This window comes from Pygocentrus nattereri, chromosome 19 (genome assembly GCF_015220715.1).
Source record: "Pygocentrus nattereri isolate fPygNat1 chromosome 19, fPygNat1.pri, whole genome shotgun sequence".
Taxonomy (NCBI): Eukaryota; Metazoa; Chordata; class Actinopteri; order Characiformes; family Serrasalmidae; genus Pygocentrus; species Pygocentrus nattereri.
In genome coordinates, this window is record NC_051229.1 from 37715599 (window position 1) to 37738098 (window position 22500).

Consider the following 22500-nt stretch of genomic DNA (forward strand, 5'->3'; position numbering starts at 1 on the left):
TTTAAACACCTCAGTGTCACTGCTGGACTGAGACAAATACTTGTGCCCAATAGTCTGGCTTTAAAAGTGGTGTGTTCAATAAATCCCAAAATGCAGAGAAACTCCTACAGGACCTGCTCAATAATGGCTCCTTAATGGCTCAACTTGGATGGGAACTAAACCACTCACTGCTGCACTCTCACTTTCAGCACTCACAAAAAAGGAAACCAAGGATTATTCTGTCTATTGGTTTTCAATGAACCACACGTCACATTTAAAATGAGTGCTGGAATGACTTTGTGCAGAAGAAACAAAGCCTGTGGTTGGAGCCAGTGGGTCTGTAGGGCTTTTGGTGCCAAAATAGAAGAGTGGGGGTTTAGCTGCACCTGAGATAAAAACAACAGAATTAGACATAACAACTGAGGCCTTCCTGAAATAGCACCCTGATTTCAGCCTTGGCTCTGGAACTGTGGAGGTCTCAGTGGACCCCAAATGGTGTCAGTTGCAGTCCAGGTGGTCTGCGCCTTTCATTAAGCAGCACCAAAAGCCACTGCAGGAGGCTTAAAGCTCCGTAAAAGCCCTGCTGAAATGCCACAGATGTTATCAGGTTAACCGTAAAGGCCACTCTGATGTGGCTGCTGATGTGGGATTATAAGGGAGTTCTATTGGATAGTGGTGCTGAAATGTGATGGCTTCATTGTATAACTGTACCATGTGCTGTATTAGCTGATTCCCAGGCTGCAGCCTGACCGATACTAGAAGTGTTTCTGCGGTCAGAGGTGTCGGGTCAGGTGTTTTCAGACCACGTCACACACCCAGACTTAAAACGAAGGTCTAGCTCGATGTTTAGGCCTCAAATGATCTCAAAATCAACATCATACTGATGACGATAGGGCGACAATAGTGGATAACTCACTCAGAAGACGCTCCTTCACCAAGTTTACGAGTTCTCTCTCAATCGTCAGATTCATTCTCTCGATAAAGAGGGCTGAATCACAGGCTACACAAATGTTCTGCATGCTGTTACAAACGTCCACCAGAGGTGGCTCCAAATCCCTAAATCTGACATAGTGCAGTTGTAAGTATCTGGTATCAGCAGTTGAAAACAAAAGGCAAAGACTATTAGACACAACTGAAAGCTTAGGTAAATGAGAGGGTCATCACTAAAGTCACTGATTTCACTTAATCTGGGGCTGGAAAACCGGTCTGTTGTGTATTTTGAATGTAAAAGTGCTGCTGGAGTTTTTAAGCACTGTGTCCACTCACTGTCCACTCTATTAGACACTCCTACCTTGTCAGTCCACCTTGTAGATGTAAAGTCAGAGACGACAGCTCATCTGCTGCTGCACAGTTTGTGTTGGTCATCCTCTAGTCCTTCATCAGTGGTCACAGGACACTGCTGGCTGGGTATTTTTGGTTGGTGGACTATTCTCAGTCCAGCAGCGACACGGAGGTGTTTAAAACCTCCTGCAGCACTGCTGTGTCTGATCCACTCAGACCAGCACAACACACACTAACACACCACCACCACGTCAGTGTCACTGCTGAGAATGATCCATCACCCAAATAGTACCTGCTTTGTGAGGGTCCATGGGGGTCCTGACCACTGTAGAACAGGGTAAAAGGGGGCCAACAAAGTATCAGAGAAACAGATGGACAACAGTCTGTGACTGTAGAACTACAAAGTGCACCCATATAGTGGAGCTGATAAAATGAACAATGAGCATAGAATCAAGGAGGTGGTCAGAACGTTTTACCTGATCGGTGTATAATAAAACATAAGGGAGATTTTGAAGCCTGAGGAACAGCTCTCTTCCGCCTTTGTGACGGCTGAGGGTGTCCAGGAGAAATCCTGAACCAAACTCTCCATCAAACCGAGGTTTTAAATAATGCTTTTGCATCTACTGTAAGCCCTTCCGTCCTGCTACAGTGTTCATTTACACGGCCATTCACCTAAACTGTACAGCGCATTCTGGAATGTCCAGGGGAAATTGTGGCCTTTGTGTCATGCTGCTCATGAAACGGTGCCTCCCACAGGATCCACCCCGCAGTGTATCCTCTCAACATTTATCCCATTATGTCATTAGAGCGAGCCTGAGGCGCTCTGCCCACTACGGCCACTGCGCCAGACAAGATAGTCAAGGGAACTGTGTAGAAAAGAGTACCCACACTGCCTAGGAGTACTGTACTCTATACTCTATATAGTACTATATACTATACTCTATACCACTCTATAGTGGCAAGCACATTAAGAGTAAATTAGCTGTTTATTGTTACACTATGTGTTCAAAACTATTCAGAAAGCCCCTTGAATGTGTGATTTCAGCTATCAGCTACTTTAAGGTCACCTATTGCTGATGGAGCTTATATAATCTCCCCACAAAAGCACTGACCAACAGGATGGGACAAACTGGAGCCTAAGCTCACTGTGCCCAATGGCAAGCATGGGCTAGAAGGCAATAAAGCCCCCAGCATTGGGCTGTGGAGCAGTGGAGCTGTGTTCTCTGGAGTTATGGAGCTCCTTTGGGATGAGTTGGAGTGATCCGGAACTGACCATCCAGAATCAGTGCCTGGCATCACTTATGCTCAATCAGATCCTCACAGCAATGTTCCAACATGTAGCACAAATTATTTCTATGAAATGTATAATTCATTTCAAACAAATAGTAATGATGATTCTGTGAATGAAAAATATTAAAATTATACAGCACATGCGATATGACGACCACGGCTTCAAATGCAAAATCCAGACACAACAGTTGCTTTGGATTCAGGGCCGCACCTCATCTTTCGTCACTGTCAGACGTTCCACACGTGCCTGTCTGGGGAACCAGCACAGAACAGCCCCCATCTCAGTGTCATTTTTAACCAAGGATGGAGAGATATGAGGAGAATAAAGGCCGCAGAGCGAGAGCGAGAGAGAGAGAGAGAGAGAGAGAGAGAGACACAGACAGAGAGAGAGAGAGAGAGCGAGAGAGAGAGAGAGAGAGAGACACAGACAGAGAGAGCGAGAGAGAGAGGAGAGAGAGAGCGAGCGAGCGAGCGAGCGAGCGAGCGAGCGAGAGAGAGAGACACAGACAGAGAGAGAGAGAGAGAGGAGAGAGAGAGCGAGCGAGAGAGAGAGCGAGCGAGCGAGCGAGCGAGCGAGAGCAAGAGAGCGAGAGAGCGAGAGAGAGAGCGAGAGAGAGAGCGCGAGAGCGAGAGCGAGCGAGCGCGAGAGAGCGCGAGAGAGCGAGAGAGAGCGAGACACAGACAGAGAGAGAGAGAGAGAGAGAGAGAGAGAGAGAGAGAGAGAGAGAGAGAGAGAGAGAGCGCGAGACACAGAGAGAGAGAGAGAGAGAGAGAGAGAGAGAGAGAGAGAGAGAGAGAGAGAGAGAGAGAGCGCGAGACACAGACAGAGAGAGAGAGAGAGAGAGAGAGAGAGAGAGCGAGACACAGACAGAGAGAGAGAGAGAGAGAGAGAGAGAGAGAGAGAGAGAGAGAGAGAGAGAGAGAGAGAGAGAGAGAGAGAGAGCGCGAGAGGCAGCAACAGAGTGAGTGAGTGAGTGAGTGAGTGAGTGAGTGAGTGAGTGAGTGAGTGAGTGAGTGAGAGAGAGAGAGAGAGAGAGAGAGAGAGAGAGAGAGAGAGAGAGAGAGCGAGACACAGACAGAGAGAGAGAGAGAGAGAGAGAGAGAGAGAGAGAGAGAGAGAGAGAGCGCGAGACACAGACACAGAGAGAGAGAGAGAGAGAGAGAGAGAGAGAGAGAGAGAGAGAGCGCGAGAGGCAGCAACAGAGTGAGTGAGTGAGTGAGTGAGTGAGTGAGTGAGTGAGTGAGTGAGAGAGAGAGAGAGAGAGAGAGAGAGAGAGCGAGACACAGACAGAGAGAGAGAGAGAGAGAGAGAGAGAGAGAGAGAGAGAGAGAGAGAGAGATATGAAACTTGTGGAATCTACTGGATCATAAGATTTTATCACGAAAGCATATCTTACTTTTTATCCTACATACAAGGACAAACACGCTCCTACAAAGAGAAGCTTTTATATTCATACACGTTGCTGCTGTCGTAAGAAAACCTCGTATCACTGACTGTCATTTTTTCAGTTTTGTCATAATTTGAAAGTACCTGTTACACTTTCTATTGCGTGTAAATTTCATGATGAATGGACCAAAAGAAAGAATGGGCCACAGTGACGTGGAAAGACGTCTGGTTCCATTGACTTACATTAAAAGCAAAGTATGTTTTGTCCTTCTCCTGTAAATGTACCATTTTGGAGACAGGAGGTTCACATACTGTACCATTCAAATGCTTAGAACCACTGTTTTCAGTACAATACAACAAATTTCAGTGCAGGTGCAGTCACATCCAAATCAACATCCCCTACAGAGAACACGCCTCCCATTTTAATGCAACCTTGAATTTGAATTTAACACTGCCACAATTTTTATTTTATGTTTTATTAAAATAATTGAAAGTTATTGAAAATATAACAAGCAAATTGTGTACATGTATTATTTATCATTGCAAAAAGCTTTTAAGACTTAAATCTTGTATGTTTGCATAGAAATTGAATGGAAAAAGTGATTTCAAACCCATTAACCCGTCAACAGTGGCCTCATTTAAACCCAAAGTGGGAGCAGCTCTGTTGCCACATACTTTGGGCTACAGTGATGATATCAGTCTCATTTGAAAGATAATATTCATGTTTTTTCCCCCACCAATCAGAGTAACTGTATACATCACTCCCAAAGAGTAACAGAGTCTCGAATGGAGGAGTTTATTCCCTCCCGACTCGTAGTTCTCCAAATTGATCTCTGACTCTTGCCGTGTTATCAGACCATAATGTTTCGGGTGATGGGGTCTCTGTGGAGGTGGAGAGGCTCTGAAGGTGAGGACACACGGATTTGCTAGTGTCAGTGCTGATGCTGCAAATGAGATGATCGTAACTGCTGTGAATAACGGATCATAAAATGTTTCGTGGGAATTGAATCCGGAGATTTCAAGCTTTCTAATGGTGTACTGCTTCCCCGCCTTGCTGGCTGACTTGATGCATAAAAATGATGTTTAATAAATGGAAGTGAACACTTTGACGGACGTGTGCTGACACTGGCGCACACACACACACACACACACGCACACACACACACACACACACACGCACACACACACGCACACACACACGCACACACACCCGCACACACACCCGCACACACACCCACCCACACACCCACCCACACACCCACCCACACACCCACTTTCTTAGTCGCTTCTCCCTCAGGGTCGCGGGGGGTGCTGAAGCCTATCCCAGCGGTCATAAGAAGGCGGCAGGATACACCCTGGACAGGTGACAGTGGTACAGTGATCTAGATGAGGTTAGAGTGCACATCCTATATTCCACACTCTTATGTACACACAGCCAGTATTACAGTGTAACCTGACCTTCAGCAGTAGAACCAGACACAGCCGAAGATGTAGTATGACTATTTAAGTATGAGGCCCGTTTCCTTCAGCAGGAAGGTCGGGTGGCTTTATCCTCCCTGAGGATGTGATTTTACAAGCAGGGAGTTTGGACTGATATCAGTGAACTGATATTGAGCTAATATAACATTACTGCATATACAAAACCGCAGGGTCACTCATTTCATTCCATTTCGTTATACATTGCTTGCTGTCATACCTAAACGCTGTACAGTCGTATGCAAAAGTTTGGGCTCCAAACTCTAAAGCACTAGATAATTATTTAGGGTATCACGATGCTACGTTCTGAGTAAAAATGCTCAAAAGGTTCTAGATATTAAGCAAGTAACTCCTGTGCCGTGTCATTATTTTGGTTCCCTGCTCCCTACATAGAGCAGAGTTTAAATACTGGATCCTGCAGCCCAACTGCGCAAAATAAAGCTAATAAACAATCATTTGGGACTCCGACACATCCAAACCTGATAGAGGATGCACTGTGTGGCTGTAGAGGCTAGAATTTCTAAACGTTAATAGCTAGAACACTATTTAGGGAGTACAGAGCTTGGGTTTGATGCGACTTACAGACATTTGAAGTTTGACAGACATTCAGGTGACATTTTTCGACTTTTATACTGTAGTTTTACAGTAAATCATACCACAAGTGCTTTAATTCAAGCCTGTGATATTAATGATTGAGCTGTTTAGGCTGTTGGCTCTTTTAGCCTGTTAGCCAGCTGACCAGCCCAGTTGTAGTTAAGAATACTGTATAAGCCGTCAGCCCCTCAGTTTAAACAGAAAACGATTATAGATGTGCGTATATTATGCGTATATACACAAACAGTGTGTTCTATACCTTAGTTGCCATAATTGGGACAAATCATGAATAAGTAAACTGAAATAAATAAATAAATAAATAAATAAAGACAAATACATTGAATCAAAGAACATGTTTGTGAGCCAAGCTCTGGCTGAGGCTCCATATGCAGCCACACATGTTCTCCCAACAGTACACATAACTCCAGCAGCGGGGTGGAGGGTGGGGTTCATTCTCTTTAATGCATCTGTGGGTGGAAGCAGCTTAGAGAGTTTGGGATGCAGATAAAAGTGGTAGCACATGGCCTGATCTCTGTTGTGAAGCTTAGCGAGGACAGATCCAGCCCACAGAGCGCACACGCATGCGCCGACGCCTCCACTGCACAGACACAGCACGGCTGCACAGATGCCAAGATAAGAAGACTAAAAGCTCACTGGCATTCTAAAACACAATTACTGACACAAACGCCTGGAAACGCAACCTTAGGGATCGAGTTTCATTGGCTCTGCAAAGACAGGACATTACAGTGCAGTGGAATCAACTGGATTATGGCAGCAGTGACGGCCTAGAGAAGCCCTGTCTTGTCATTTCAAGAAGATATTGAGCCAAATAAAGGTAAAAAAGGGTGAGCGATGGTGAAGTGCTACTTCGGGTTTCCTAAAGAAAGATGTTTATAAAGAGATGTGAGCATGAAAAACCTATAAAAGGTCACATAATGTAAAAGATTCTATGCTGTATTAAAACTGTTGTTTACATTATGTAGAGGTTCTTCAAACTTAACATTATTTTTACGCCGACACATTTTATTTAAAGAATCACCTAGTGAAAGTTTTTTTAAGGTTCCTCACAGGCCGAGGGCTCCTGTCAGCATCTTTATTTTTATGAGTGTGTAGAACTGCAGTAAAACTACTATCACGCCTGTGTCAAACACAAGGCCCGCAGGCCGAGTAAGGCCCGCCACACAATCCGATTCGGCCCGCAAAGGTATTTTCATTTTCTATTAGCGCCTTTAACAATGGGCTGCACTACAGTCTCCAGCATGCACTGCAACGTAACGTATTCCAACTCTCCCACCCCAACAGCAGTCGCCGGGGCAGCGGTTACACCGCAGTTCTGTACAATTCTACACAATTCCACACAAGTCATGTCACCAAAATGTACCTCAGCTGCGGTTCAATCAACATAAAACACCAAACGTCAGCTCAGCAGCTCAGAAACTGAGCCCAAGTCTTGACCTTGCAGCAAAGGAAGGATGTCAGGGGTCTGTTTCCAGCAAACAGTAAGGTTTTGAAGACTGAGCTCCTGGGGACATTTAAACTTTGAATATTTCAAGTGTCCATGTAATATTTCAAGGTCTGCGACAAGTGCCTGTATTTTTGTTTTAGCATATTTTGAATAAACAATGTATTATTATCATTATTATTATTATTATTAATAGTGGTTAGGTGTCTTGCTCAGTCATGTACAGTCGACGCTTGGGATCGAACCGGCAACCTTCCGGTCACAGGACCAGTTCCATAACCTCCAGCCCAAGACTGCCCCCAATTTGTTTCATTCATTCGTTCATTCATTCATTCATTTCATTCTATATAATAATATATTATTATTATTATTATTATTATTATTATTATCATCATTATTATCATGTTCTATCATTACAGGAACTGAAGTTTTCACCTCTCTGTTCCTCTTTTTGGATCCTTATGATCTAAAATGAAATGCTAAAGCTCAAAAGTGGGAGGTGTGAGCACCAGTGAGTGTGTTTACATGCACTTGAGTAATCAGATAGTGTGGAAACTCCAGGTCTACATGAGTCAGACAGTGATCAAATTCCTGCTTTACAACCAGCCAGTAAACTCACAGAAGAAGACGTGATGTAATCTTAACGCAAAACTTAAAATATCACGAAAAACTGCGGTTTTTTTTTTGAACCAATAATTTTGTGACAATACTTAAACAACTCTAAAACTGGGAACTGCTTTAGATCCACTTAAACCTGAATTATATCCCCTCAAGTCTTCAGAATGAGTTCTCTCAAATGCAGTTTGATGTGTAATTTATTGCAGAGAAACTTACCGACAAGGTCTGCCAGAGAAAATAACCCTCAAACAAAATGGGAGATGAGAAATGAGGAAAGTTTCACCTCCTTTTACCTTCGCCTCTTTTTAAAAGCCATGGAAAAACATATTCCGCACACTATCCGAATCTCACGGCTCATAAATTACTCCTGTTGTATTTATTTTTCCCCCTTCTGTCATCTTGGGCTCTAGACACCTTCATCACTGCACTTGAAAAATGGGTGTTGAGAGCATCACGAGTGATCTTCAGCATCTACAGCGATGCTTCAAAATTCCTCCATAATTCAGATGTAAACAGTCGTTCAAAGGGGTTTGGTTTGAAACAGTTCAGACGTCTTTACAGTGGTGGTGATGGGAACCAGGGGTCGCCATGACGACAACACAGATATAGACACTTTATTTACCATCCAGAACCACCAGAGAACCTACACGAGTCTTCTGAGTTCATATGGAATGTTGATGATGGAAAATATGGAAAAACTGTTTTCTTTGGGGACTATTTTGCCTCACAATGCCCTGCATTTTATGTATCCCTCCACCATGAACAGATTTAAAGGCCAAAATCTCCTCAAAACTACTGTAAACAGCGTCTCAGTCATCAGGCAGTGAATTCATGACCACTTTATGTAATGACTTCCTGTGAGGGAGATTTTAGAGGTGGACGTCTGGTTCCTATCACCACCTGCATTGCTCACAGTGGTAGTGATAGGAATCTGACTCATTTCACACTAAACCACTAAATGACTTTGTTTACATCCTAACCATTTAACAATGCAGAGAATTTTGGAAAAAAAACTGGTGGAATTCCCCTTCAGTACCCCACTGTACTCTTGAGAGCGGTCAGTGGCGAATAATTCTGTGGGGTTAAAGAGGGAACTGAGTGTTGTACATTCTTCAGCTGCTATTGTTTGGGAGGAAAGAAGGGTCGAATTCCTTACAGCGCCGTCTACAAGAGAGCCGTGATGCAAATTTAGCCGTGCTGTTTACCCCAGCTGTCAGTCACTGTGTCTGGCAGCTGCTCCCCAGCTTCTTGCAGAAAGCCCAGAGGGTTACGAGGTCCAGTCCACGGTGATAGATCAGCGGCAGCTTTCCACGGAGCCGATACATCTCCGTCTCGGTGATAGCCAAGCTGTTAGCGTAGATCAACAACCAGTATTTCACATCTGCTGCTAAAATGATCGTCAATTTAAGTGTCCAGACAGTTCTAATGAGTCATTTCAGCTACTTTAAGGTCAGCCATTGCTGACACCGCTTCCATAAACTCTATAGAAAAGCACTGACCATTAGAAATGGACACTCTGGAGCAGCCACACGAGCCTAAGGCCACCATGCCCAATGCCAAGCGTTAAAGCCTCACCAGCATTGGGCTGTGGAGCAGTGGAACTGTGTTCTCTGGAGTGACAGAGCTCCATCCAATACTTTTGGGACCTGACCATCCGACATCAGTACTTGACCTTACTAATGCTCAATCAAATCCTCACAGCAATGTTCCAACATTGGCTGTTACTGCAGCAAACTTCTTATTGTATATAATGTTTGTATATACTGTTTGTTTCAGAAAAAAGACGGGAGAAGCACTGACCAAGGAATCAGACCAAGAACAATCCACTCAGATTTTAAATCTGAAGGAAGACGATGGAATATGACCATAATTTCCACTGTCAGCCTGGCATTTGGAGCATCCATGCCAGTGTACCAACGCGGCTATAAAAACAGAGTCTGGAAGATATAGTAGGTGATTTTTAGTTTTAGCTGAGCAGGGGGATTCAGAGGTGGGCTCGCAAGACACGCAAAGGCTCCATTAAATCAGCGGCCTTGGCTTACAGCCGGTCAATAATAAGACAGTCAAGTCTGAATTGAATTCAGTGGTGTTACTGTGTACAGAGAGACCATCTGAAATACATTTCACTGAATCATCACTCATTGCTTTTCTATATATCTCAGGTCTGTTTACCCTGCATCTCACGGTTATTTCAGGATTTAATTAAGCCCACACTATGCTGACCACTACACAGCACACGAGCGCAAGGTAATTGGAAATTTCCTATCCTGCCATCTCCTGATGTATTACAAGACTTCGTCCCATCTACCCATGGAATCATTCATCGATTTCTTTCCATTCATCCTCATTTCCAGAATACAAGTACATAACCAAGCAATATTACAACGCAATTTCATATGATTGTGTACAGCAAAAATATATTGGTGACCACTTAAGATTATATTTTCCATATATCCATCCATCCATCCATCCATCCATCCATGACCTGGGCAATTACAATATTTATCATTATTGTGATAAATTACCTCACAACATGTCACAGAGTGCTTTTTCTGAATGTATCATGGATATCATCACTTTTTAAAAAGCACTTCCCAACTGCATGTTTGATTACAAAGGAGAGTCTTATTAGTAAAACGTTGAATACAAATAAATGAATTGAAAAAAGTCAGCTTATTTTGTCTGTTTGTGTTTTTATCAGTATCTACTTTTTCTAAACTTATCTTTATAGATACAAATATCTACTTTTATTTACTTTGTTCATATTGATAAGTACAAAGTTAGAAGACAAATCATGGACTTGAGTTAAAGCAGAGACCCCCAAGGTAAAATATTACTCCAGTAAAAGTAGAAGTTCTAAAGTACTAAAGTATTTCCCTTCAAATGTACTTAAGTATAAAGTAAAAGTACTAAAAGAGGAATTCTGGCTCTGATGTCCTGTTATCATTTTTATAACCAGACTGGCTTCATGAACTCATTTCAGGTGAAAGTCCTCCAGCGTCTCTCTTGGTAAACCAGTCTTTTAATAGAACGTCATTAATTAGTGACGCTGACGTCTATTAAAATGATCAGAAGCACAAAACACTGAAGGTAAACAGTTTCCATCAGGGAGAACCGAGTGGCTCTGAAATCACTTTTTACACACAAGCAAAGTTTCAGTTTCAGATTTATTTACAACTTAGTTCCAAGTTTAAGTTGAATAAAAACTGGCTTTAAACTCAGGATCACAGATGAGCTCCTTTACTATGTTGATCTGTAGGCGTCTGTTCATAAACATAAACCAGCCCAAACTCATTTACTATAAAATGAAATGGTGTTTGTAGAAATTCAGAAAAAAGCCGCGTCAGTCTCGACTGCATATGTGGACATATTTCTATATTGAGCTCTATTTACACAAAGTTAGGTTAGTTCATCATTTATGTTGAACAGACTCTCCCAAAGTTTTACGCTGCTGCGCTGACGTTGAACCGCGTGCTGCACTGGGTCAGTATGACCAACAGGTCAAAACCAGCTCTAAACAAAGTGACCGCTGGGCCCTGATTGGTGCTCTGGCTTTGCGCTTCTTTCGTTTTGACATGTTACGTTTTTATACACACAGAAACCAAAAGGAACGACAGATTTCTCAAAATGTAGGAGGAAAAAGTCGGATATTAGACTCTGAAATGTAGTGGAGCGAAAGGAAAAAGTCCCAAATGGAAAAACTTCAGTACAGATACCAAAAAAACTACTTAAGTACAGAAACAAATTACATTTACTTCGCTTCTGTCCACCACTGTGTCTGTATTTGGATAAATGCACTGTAAATATATAGAATAACAAAAACGTGTCCGAACACGTGTTTCACCTTTCTGCTATAATAAACTTTTATACAGGACTGGGCAATATGACACACACACACACACACACACACACACACACACACACACACACACACACAGTGATAAATTGATACGTTCAGAAAAGCATATTCTATTGTGACCTAATTTATCACTGTGTAAATTGTCACAATACAATATACTTTTCTGAACGTATCATGCATGTTGTCAGTACCAACTGCATGTTTCATCATAAAGAGAGCAAAATTAGTCCCATTAATCTGGATTTAGATATCAAATAACGAATAGAAATATTTGTTTTCACAGTTTTTGATAGTATTCTTTAAAATGTCATGTGACATTTCTGAAAACATGCAAACCCAACGTCTGATCCAAATCTCATTGACAGTGCAAACATTAATAAGCATACGTGTTGCTCACCATTAGCTTCACATACTTAAACAATCCTCCATGAGCTTTATGCTGTTCTATAAGGTTCAGCAGATCCTATAAATAAAAGGCTACCTGCTTCCTCTCTATAGGACCTCCTTCTACAGGCATCACCACCTGTGACATCAACACACCATCTGCCCATCTACAGGCGCCCTTACTGTCTTTGACGTTATCTGTCAAACATTAGTAGCCAAGTACATTCGATTCAAAACGCCAGCCCAACATGATACTTCACTGGGCTGCTCACACTCAGCTTCGCTTCCAGACAGACAGACAGACAGACAGACACGTCTCTAATTCAGCAATACATCTCTGATTGCACCACACAGCCCACTAGCGTAGCTGCTGGCGGACACCATGCTCCACTTACCATGCTGCAGACCGCTGATACACACACTCACACTCCACCAGCAGCGGCGAAAACGACCTCAGGGCAGAGAAACACACACACACACACACACACACACACACACACACACACACACATGCACGCACAGGGAGAACCTGACTCAGCTTACACAGCATACAGATAGCCAGCAGACAGAGGTAGAGGTAGAGATAGAAAAATAGAGAGAGTGAAGCGTTGAATGCCTGTGATCTCAGAGAAAAGAGGAGGGGGAGGGCAGACAGACAATCTTGCCCCTGTACAATAGACTTCAGGAAATACCAGCAGGAGCTGGGAATAAATGAGAGGCAGAAAGGAGGATAAGGAAGGAGTGGATGAAGCTCTTTAGGAGGGGTCTTTGAGAGCAGACCAGAACCCAGCAGGAAAATCTGGCTCGCAGATCTGCAGGATGTGCCAAGTTTATGTCGTCAGAGCTTACGGATGGATAGCTTTGGATACATTTTTTCAACTTAAAAAGGCTTTGGCAAAATGAGGAGGAAATGGGAACAGCGTTACATCCTCTGGTGCAGATAAGTATAGTACAAGCTAAAGTTCTAATATAATTCTGCGAAATCTTCCACCTTATTCCTAAAACGTAGCAAACCAGCAAAGTCAGCTTTGGTATCTGCTTCGGTAGCACTATGAGGTTGGAAACCTGAGCGCTGTGAAATTCTTGGACACTCCTTCAGTGCCGTGATTTTTCACTAAATCCGGTGGGTAGCTGTGCTCATGATGCAGGGGGATCGGTCTCTTCAGATTTGGTGCCGGTGCCTAAACAGGTCATCGAAAAGTGCACCTTTCTGAAACTGATCCCACACAGAGGGCAACCTGAACACAAAGAAGTGGTCTGATTGGATAAAAATGGACAAAAGAACATCACATAACTAAAACCAACCCTCAGGCATGCAGTCAGAACCATGCACCACTGCTGGTTCTAAGCTTCCACGACCGCTTAGCCGTATCAACCTCCAACCATCGTCCCTCTTCAAAAGTGAAGAAGGTTTGGTGGTGGAGGTGTATATGTTTGACTTTCCCACCCAAACCATCACTTTAAGCTTGTACAGACAAATATGGCAGCCCAGAATGAGGTTCCTTGAGATTCTGGCCAACACTTCTTCTAGATCAATCTCACCATTTTGCTTCTGAGGCCTCCAGACTGGCAGGAGGTTCCACTCTCATCTAGTTCGTTTAAGTGTGAAGTGCTGATGTTAAGCGGAGGTCAGACTCGTCCAGTCGAGTATGATGGCGTTAATTCAACCAGGAAATGCCTTAATCATGCGTACAGCTAAGCGTCCTCAGGGAGAGGAGCCCATTACCAGCCTGGCCATCTTCAATCATCTTGTGGAAAACCTCAGAGCTGTTTCATGCTGTGAGCAGTGTTAAGCGGTCACTGAGGGCCCCAAGTAGAGCTGGGCGATACAGAAAACATAATATTGTGATACTTCAAGACTTATGTTTTTATTTTTCCAGATATCTGATCAGTTTGAACATAAGAAATAAGAACCAGCAGTGCTACACTTATTTATAAATAAATAAACGAATAAACAAACAAACAAATAAACAACAACAACAACAAACACACCATCTCAATCTGAGAACGCAGTCATTTTTATTCAGTGTTTAACACTAAATCCAGTTAAACAAGTCTCTTTATAATGAAACATGTAGGTGGTCAGTGTCTACAGGAACTGATGACATACATGATACATTCATAAAAGAATTATGTATTTTATTGAAAATTTATCACAATAACAACATATATTGTCAAATTGCCCAGCCCTAGCCCCCCCTCCCAATGATTACTTCACTTACAGAAAAGGAATGTCTATTATTACTATTATAATTCAATTCATTTATATTCAGTTTAGCTGTTTATTAAATGAGTCAGTTTCCTTTCACTTTTCTCTCATATTTTATTTTCCGCTTATAATATTTGTGAGGAGTGTGTGCACCCAAACCAGCTATAATCCATTTCTACTTAAAGATTTTCCAACTTCTCTTCATCCCTTAGAATTAAACAGGCTGCTTTCGTTCTTGTGACTTTAATGGCTGCATGCTTTATTGTAATAATGCATGCTGGGTATTGTAGTGAGAGATTATTTATGTACGAAACATGGCAACAAGATCATGAATTCTCGCAAAGCGATGAGAGTGACTTGACACGAAACACTGCATTACCAAAAAACATTAAAAAAGTTCTTTCAGAACGCCACTTTACCTGTTTTACCTGTTCTTTTTCTGTGAAAAAAGTCTACAAGTTTACTTTTTTACTAATTTTTAACTAATATAATCACACAAATCATAACCATGATGCTCACTGAATTCAAACGAAATATTTAAAGCAAATATTTTCTTAATAACAGTTATTTCAAGGATGTCCAATCTTCACCAGCATTGTGGCTGCATGTTTTCATTTTTTTGTTTTGTTTACCAGTTTTTTGTTTTGTTTACCAGTTTTGGGTGTAAACAAAAGGGTTAAAATCTAAAAATCCAACATCGTCCAATCAGGATTGTTCTCTCTGTGGTATCTAGGCAGATTCAGCCAAGTGAGCTCTCCCATTGGTTGGGGCTTCAGGAGCTGGACTGAAGGCCTTACACCTTAGATTAACTACCAGCATAATTAGAAGGAGACAGACGAACCAACTAAACATGCTTTGATTTACAAAAAGAGCAATTAAGAGAAATAAAAATAAGTTGTACTATAAGCAATGTTCCGGTTAGTTGTTAGGAATGGAGAACAGCAGCGGCAGCTCTGATAGAACTCTCTACTGAAAGGGCCACTGTAAAACTAATACATGCAGGCTCAGATACATGATAATGTCTAACAAGCTTCAGATAATATATATATATATATATATATATATATATATATATATATATATATATATAAATATTTAATATATAGTATATATTTCAAGCCTGAAATGTACATGTTTAATTCAGAAAGGCCAAAAAAATCTAGTTAGCTTAGAACCAACATCCTATAGGGCTGCCGGCAAAAAATAGCATTATTTTTTTCCTTGCTTTTGACAGAGTTTTGACATTTAAGGCCTAATTTGAAGACCTAGCTCCACTATAATAGTCACAGTTCACCACTGGAAACCTGTAAATATAATTTTTGTCCAGTATTTATTTAATGGATGTTGTTAAAGTTTACTAATATAAACCTGGCAGCCAATGGCGCCATCACCAAGAAGACACACGAACAGCCAGCAGGGAACCTGACCTTCTGCAGGATCACACGCTGAGTGACATTTCGACAGTACTGGAGTCACACCGCGTAACCACTAGGGACACCAATATAGGTCAGATGGCGGTCTCAATACAAGAGCATATTTAGCAGATATATGGAATATTAAGATTTATCTAGGACGAGGGTTTAAAGCGCGATCCTTTCTGTGCTGAGGAGTCACGTTTTTAGGCAGGCCCTGTTTTTTCATGACACAGACTGTGTTATATATATATATATATATATATATATATATATATATATATATATATATATATATATAACGTCTTCAGGTTTCTTCACTAATAGTAAAGTAATGGAAGCTTATAGCTCACCAATTAGCATGCTGCTAAAAGCATTTGCATCAATCCAAAAGAGAATTCCACTGAATTTTCAAAATTTCCACATAGATAAGTAGGTAAGATCCCACTTATTTCTGGGCTGGAGGTTAGGGAAACAGCCTTGCGACCGGAAGGTCACTGGTTTGATCCCCTGAGCAGACAATATGTGTTTGAAGTGTCCGTAAGCAAGACACCTAACCCCCAACTGCACCACAGGCGCTGCAGATAGGGCTGCCCACCACTCGGGGCAAGTGTGCTCACTGCCCCCTAATGTGTATGTGGTGTTTCACTTCACAGATGGATTAAATGTGGTGGTGAAATATCCCCGTTGTGGAACTAATAAGGGTCACTATTCAGAGTGGTCTGGTGTGAAACGCTCTGTTCTAGAGAAACTTAGAGTCAGAATTGTTCACAGTGGTGGTGATAGGAACCAGACGTCCACCTCTAAAAGTTCCCTCACAGCAAGTTCCTACACGAAATGGTTATGAATTCACTGCCTGATGTCTGAGACGCTGTTTTATGATAGTATTGAGATGTGCTTTTTTTTTTTTTAACCAAAAATCAACATATTCCTTCATGATGGAGGGATACACGCTGACCAAAAGGTCTGCAAAGAAAACCCAGATCTCAGATTTTCCACTATTTTCCCATCACAAACATTCCTTACAAAAAGTCAGAAGACACATGCAGGTTCACTGGTGGTCCACATCAGTAATTTTCTCTGCTATAAACGATTTCACAGGAGAGCACTCTGAATGACCTTGAATCTCTACCACTAAATTACGCAAACATTTTGAAAAATCTGTGAAATTCCCCTTTAAGCAGCCCCAGTGCGTGCTCTACAATGTCTGAATGACAGGGAGTTAATCCAAAGTAAGAGTTAATCCAGAGTTCTGAGCAGTACAACAGTGCAGTGTTTTGCTCTGCCAGCAGATCCCAGAGTGCCAGGAGATCAGGGGCTGTCATGGTAACCTTTATCCGGATGCTTAATTGACCAAGAAAGGCCTGAGGCATTGCGTCCGGCACAAAGTGAAGTTCATCACCACAGTGCGAACGAAGATCTGACAGAGCCCGACTGACATCAAATGACACAGTGATGTCTTACCACAGAAAAAGATTCCAGCAATAGTTGTTTATGTTAATTTCTGCACATTTCTGAGGCGAAGAAACAAGTTATGCTGGTTCAAGAGGACAAGCCGGCGTGGTATCACATGGTAACTGCAGTCTGTCTGAACCTTCGAGACTCGCTCCAGTCGAAAACAAAGTAAAACACAAGAATGACTGAATAAATAAATAAATAAATAAATAAATAAATAAATGCTTTTTGTTCTCTACTTAAAAAAAAACACTGGCTAGACAGGAACTTTCTACTTGAGCTCATGAACAGCCCAATTTCCTTCCCATCAGCAACAATAGTGAAAGGCTTTTATTTGCAGAGCGCACTCCTTCGGAGGCTGTCAGGTGGGATCAAGTGCTGGTCCTTCAAGCCTGAGGGCAGAACCGCCACTACAGAAGAGAACAGGACTGAGAGCCACACACACTCGGGCACATGTAAAAGGGCACGGATTAAAATATTTCAGCAGGGAACAGAAAACATTCCGATACAGTCAGCCAGGACATGTCTGGCGTCCAAATTTTGTTGCTTTAGTTTAGTGCTGGAGCTACAAGGCTGCGGTTGCTAACAACGGTATATGAAACTGCGTGTTTGGGTCCTGAATTTCAGTTTCAGTCAAGATTTCTTCCTTTCAGTGCACAACTAGAAGCGAAAAGGTCACCCAATTTTTTTCTGTAAGCATAGTACTGTGCAAAAGTCTCGTAAAATACATCAAATACATACACTTCTCCCCACTCTTCTACTTTGGGCTCTACGCATTTCCATATTAGCACTTAAAAAAAGGGTGTGATCACCTGCAGCGTCTACATCAAGGCTTCTCCATAACTCAGTGTGTGAGATGCATAGAGTCATTCAGAGCGGTTTGGTGTGAAGTGGTTCAGACGTCTTTACAGTGGTGGTGATAGGAACCGGGGGTCGCCATGACTACAACACAGACAGACATTTTATTTACTATCCAGAACCACCAGTGAACCTACACGAGTCTTCTGAGTTTATATGGAATGTTGATGATGTGAAAATAGTAATAAATCTGAAATAATAACTTTTCTTTTGAGGGCTATTTTACCTCACAACATCCTGCATATATCCCTCCACCATGAATGGAAGTTTTTAGGCCATAATCTTCTCAAAACAGAGTTTTAGACATCAGGCAGTGAATTCATAACCATGTCCTGTAGGAACTTTCTGTGAGGGAGCTGTTAGAGGTGGACGTCTAGTTCCCATCACCACCACTGTGAACAGTTCTGACTCTAAAATTTTAGATTTTGTCTCACTTAAATATGCAGAAATGTTGAAAAAGGACTAGAAATACCCTTGAAAAAAAATTTAACCAGGACCGACGCAAAGACCCTGAGACGGTGATGCAGAGACCCTGAGACGGTGATGCAGAGACCCTGAGACGGCGTAAACTGGACATTAAAGTTCTTGTCTGCTAAATTTCCTTCAGGACCAGTCAAGTACCTATCTATCCATCTATCTATCCATCCATACATTCTTCTCGGCAAGTGCTCTGAACAGTGGAATTGCAGAGGCAGCCTCAGTGTGAATTCTCAGGCTAGCGCTGATTATAGTCCAGGAGGTTCAGACATACAGTATTCTGGCCAGCCCAGCATAGTGAATACAATAGTCTACTCCCTGCTCCAAATCTGCTCCAGATGCTACCTCCCATCATTGGGCTCTCTTCCACAAAGCCTTTGAAAGGTACAACTTCTGGTATCCCACACATGCAGCCAACATGGCTAAAAACAGCTGCAAAACCATGGCTAAAAACGAAGATACCTCACAGTTACACTTAAAACAACAGTTCAGCCACAAATTACATTCACATACATCCTACTCCAAATGTAATCCATCAGCCAAGACAGAGTTTTGCTACGAAGCTAATGAGTTATCTTGGGATGCTGCACAGTGCTTTTTAATGTCTTTCAGCAGTGCCCCCTAGTGGCCATGCCACAGATGATATTTTTAACTCTGTGTGTGAAATGTTGTTGAGCTGCTGGCGAGCAATGAGGGGTGAAAGTGCATGAGTGATTCCACACCTCTCCACAAAGACACCTGTGCCAGGATAAAACTGACAACCGCAGCTCGCTGCACATCAAGAAACCTGTACAGCTCACACAATAAACACACAGCAGTTAAACACAATAACACTTTTTAAATGCTGACTCACTCGCTCACCTACGAAGACCAAAACGAAAACAGACAAATGAACATAAATCAAATAAAACTGTTCAAATTTAGAACTTTGCTTTTAAATCTTCTGCAGTCGTGACCCAGAGATGTCTCCATATTCCTGCTGATGCCTTGTAAAACAAACAAACAAACAAACAGCATTTAAACACAAAAAAAAAAAACAATTATTTTCATAAACACTCACTCGCCTGCGAAGATCAAAATCCAGCTCATGTTCGGTTACGTAACTCATACACATTTCGATACTCTAATATTTTGAGCATTTTATCCTACAGCATTTACACACCGCTCTACCAGATTAGTTCAATCACCGGGCCCTGGATTATTTAGGATTATGTTCAGATCTATTTAAATCCAAGGCATCAACAGAGACTGTAATAAGGTAAACATGTACAAAATCATCATTTATAGCACTTTCTACTGGGTGGAGTTTTTTTCTTGCATTTTTTTCCAATCTAGATTTAGCATAAGTTTGATATTTAAATTAAAAACATGTCACTACAGAAACATCAGGTTTTAGTCTTATTTTAGCCTTGCCCTGTATTTTAGAGCAGGGAGTAAAGCTGCATCCCTGTCCCTTGTGGCCACAAGCAGTTAAGCAGTTAGATCCCATTGGTTTGAAGTAAATGTGTCTTTTCAAAAAAGTCTGAAAGTCAGTGTGGAACATTGAGACTTGTCACATTTTCTGCACTTTTTAGTGTTTTAATGAAAAATATGATGATTTTATGTGTGACTGATGTCCAACAAACACAGCTTTGAACATGTACTGGCTGCACTTTTTGAGCTCAAAATGAAATTAATCAAACATTTGGTGGTGGTACTACCACCGCTACGATTACCACCACCACCACCACCACCACCACCACCACTACAAACACCACTACCACCACAACCAACAACTACCAACCACAACGACAACAACCACAACAACATTGCATGCACCAAAATAAGTATTGCTCATACACATTATTTAGAGTCTGAGTTAATAGGCTATGCTGAACAGATCTTGAGCAGTTCTGATTTCCAACTACAGCAGAACTCAGTCAGTAATGTTGAGGATAATCCAGGTCATGTGCTCCATTTGAGTTCACAAATGATGCCAGTGGGCCCAGCAAAGGCCTCCCCTCAGCAGGATTCGATAAACTATACCAATGTTCTGATAACTGGATGTGGGGAGAAAATAGTCCAGCTGCATTATTAAGCAATTCAGTTTTAGACTTACTTTTTAAAACCCACCAAAATCATCACAAACCACTTTTCCCCTGTCCAATCCAACCAAAATCCACCCAAATTGGTGGAAAACTGGCCAATCCGGCAACGCTTGCTTTATCTATCCTTCCATACATGTCCTGTAGTCTCCGAGTGGCACAGTGTTGCTCAACATGCAGCTAAAACAAAGCACCACCAAAATCCCCTCTGAAAGAGCGAACACTATAATACGGCTTTGTGCTCACAAAAGACTACAGTTCACCATCAGGCTCTGCCAAGAGCTCTTCTGGGAAAATTCCGGGGTTCCTGCTCAGAAACGAGAGTGACCACAGCTCTCTGCGAGGCCAGAACCCTGAGAAACATCAACAGAAGACACTCAGCCAGACCCTTTAACATGTTGTTGTACAACTTGAACTTCCTGTATGGTTAACATACATAAATATCTTTTGTTTTGAGTCGGTCACAGAGCTGCAAGCTCCTCAGTTGCATGAAAAAAAACTCCTGCCAATGGGGTCACGTGAGCTTGCGCTTGGCTTAGGAATGTGTGTGGTTGACATCCCATTGTCTTTGCCCGTTTATGGAGCAAACATAACTCTATAAACATTCATTTATGTGTCATAACTCTTGCAGCATCCACTGCCACGATACAGAAAGAAGCATGGAGTTCGCAGGCCTCAACCAGCACAATCATGATCTGAAACCTGATCAAAAAACACCAGTGGATTTCCATTTTGTCATTAGATGAACCTGAGAAGCAACTGCTTAGGAGTGGCAAGCGATTTCAAAATCATGCACTGGAGCAGCCTCTGATCCCTTAACAGCATCATTACTATAAATTATTTAACTCACTGTAATAAGGGACTCAGTAAAGCTGCCAAGATCTTTGACAGATTACAGTCTGGTCATTTCGGTTGCTTTGCCAAAGTACATTATACACTATATTTCCAAAAGTATTCAGTCACCCATCCAAATCATCGAATACAGGTGTTCCAATCACTTCCATGGCCACAGGTGTATAAAACCAAGCCCCTAGGCCTGCAGACTGCTTCTACAAACATTAGTGAAGCTCATGTCATTCATTGAGGACTCACTTGTGGGCGCCCTCTGCCGTTCAGCAGGCCTGTTTTTATTTAACGGGAGGAATAGGAAGTGGCCAGGCTCCTCATAAACCAGCTATGACGCAACCATGGCTGAAGCTCTTGGTAAGCAACCATCATCACCACCGCTACCCGCTCCCACCAGGAAACCATGTTCGGCAACAAAGAAACAAAGTGACATGAACAGAAGCAGAACATTAGTTAGCAGTGGCACTGCTTTCCACCGCTGGAGCTCTCGGCAAGTAAAGGAATGAAGTTTGATGCTGAACCCGCAACTTTTCTTCTAGACTGGTAAGAAGTGAAGAGGGAGGAGAGGGGACTGTGCACTTCCTTGTTTCTTCTGCTGGGGTGGATTCTACAACTTTCTGGTTATATGTTGCCCCCTGTTTGTGGAGTGAATGTGACCAGTTGAGTCATCTTACATATTGCTCATTTATTGCTCATGTTTAGTGACGTACCTTTTAAATACAGTTCTCTGAGACTGGCCAAATACAGTGCTTATTTTCTGATAAGGTCAGAATTTGAGATATTTCAGCCTCTAAATCAGTGCAGAAGAGGCAAAATGATGGTCGACAGC

At 42.2% G+C, this 22500-nt stretch overlaps 1 protein-coding gene across 3 annotated transcripts in view; it reads right to left on the reverse strand.

Moving 5' to 3' along the window:
* Positions 1-22500, reverse strand: part of sept4b (septin 4b) — a 105245-nt gene that overhangs the window by 52507 nt on the left and 30238 nt on the right. Inside the window, exon 1 of one of the 3 annotated variants that reach the window (XM_037530946.1) lies at positions 12726-12744. The exons of the other annotated variants lie outside the window; for them this stretch is intronic. Within the exon in view, the coding sequence (XP_037386843.1) occupies positions 12726-12728 (3 nt within the window). The 5' untranslated portion in view covers positions 12729-12744. Of the gene's footprint in view, positions 1-12725; positions 12745-22500 lie in introns of those variants that run through there. 3 annotated transcript variants of the gene reach the window in all.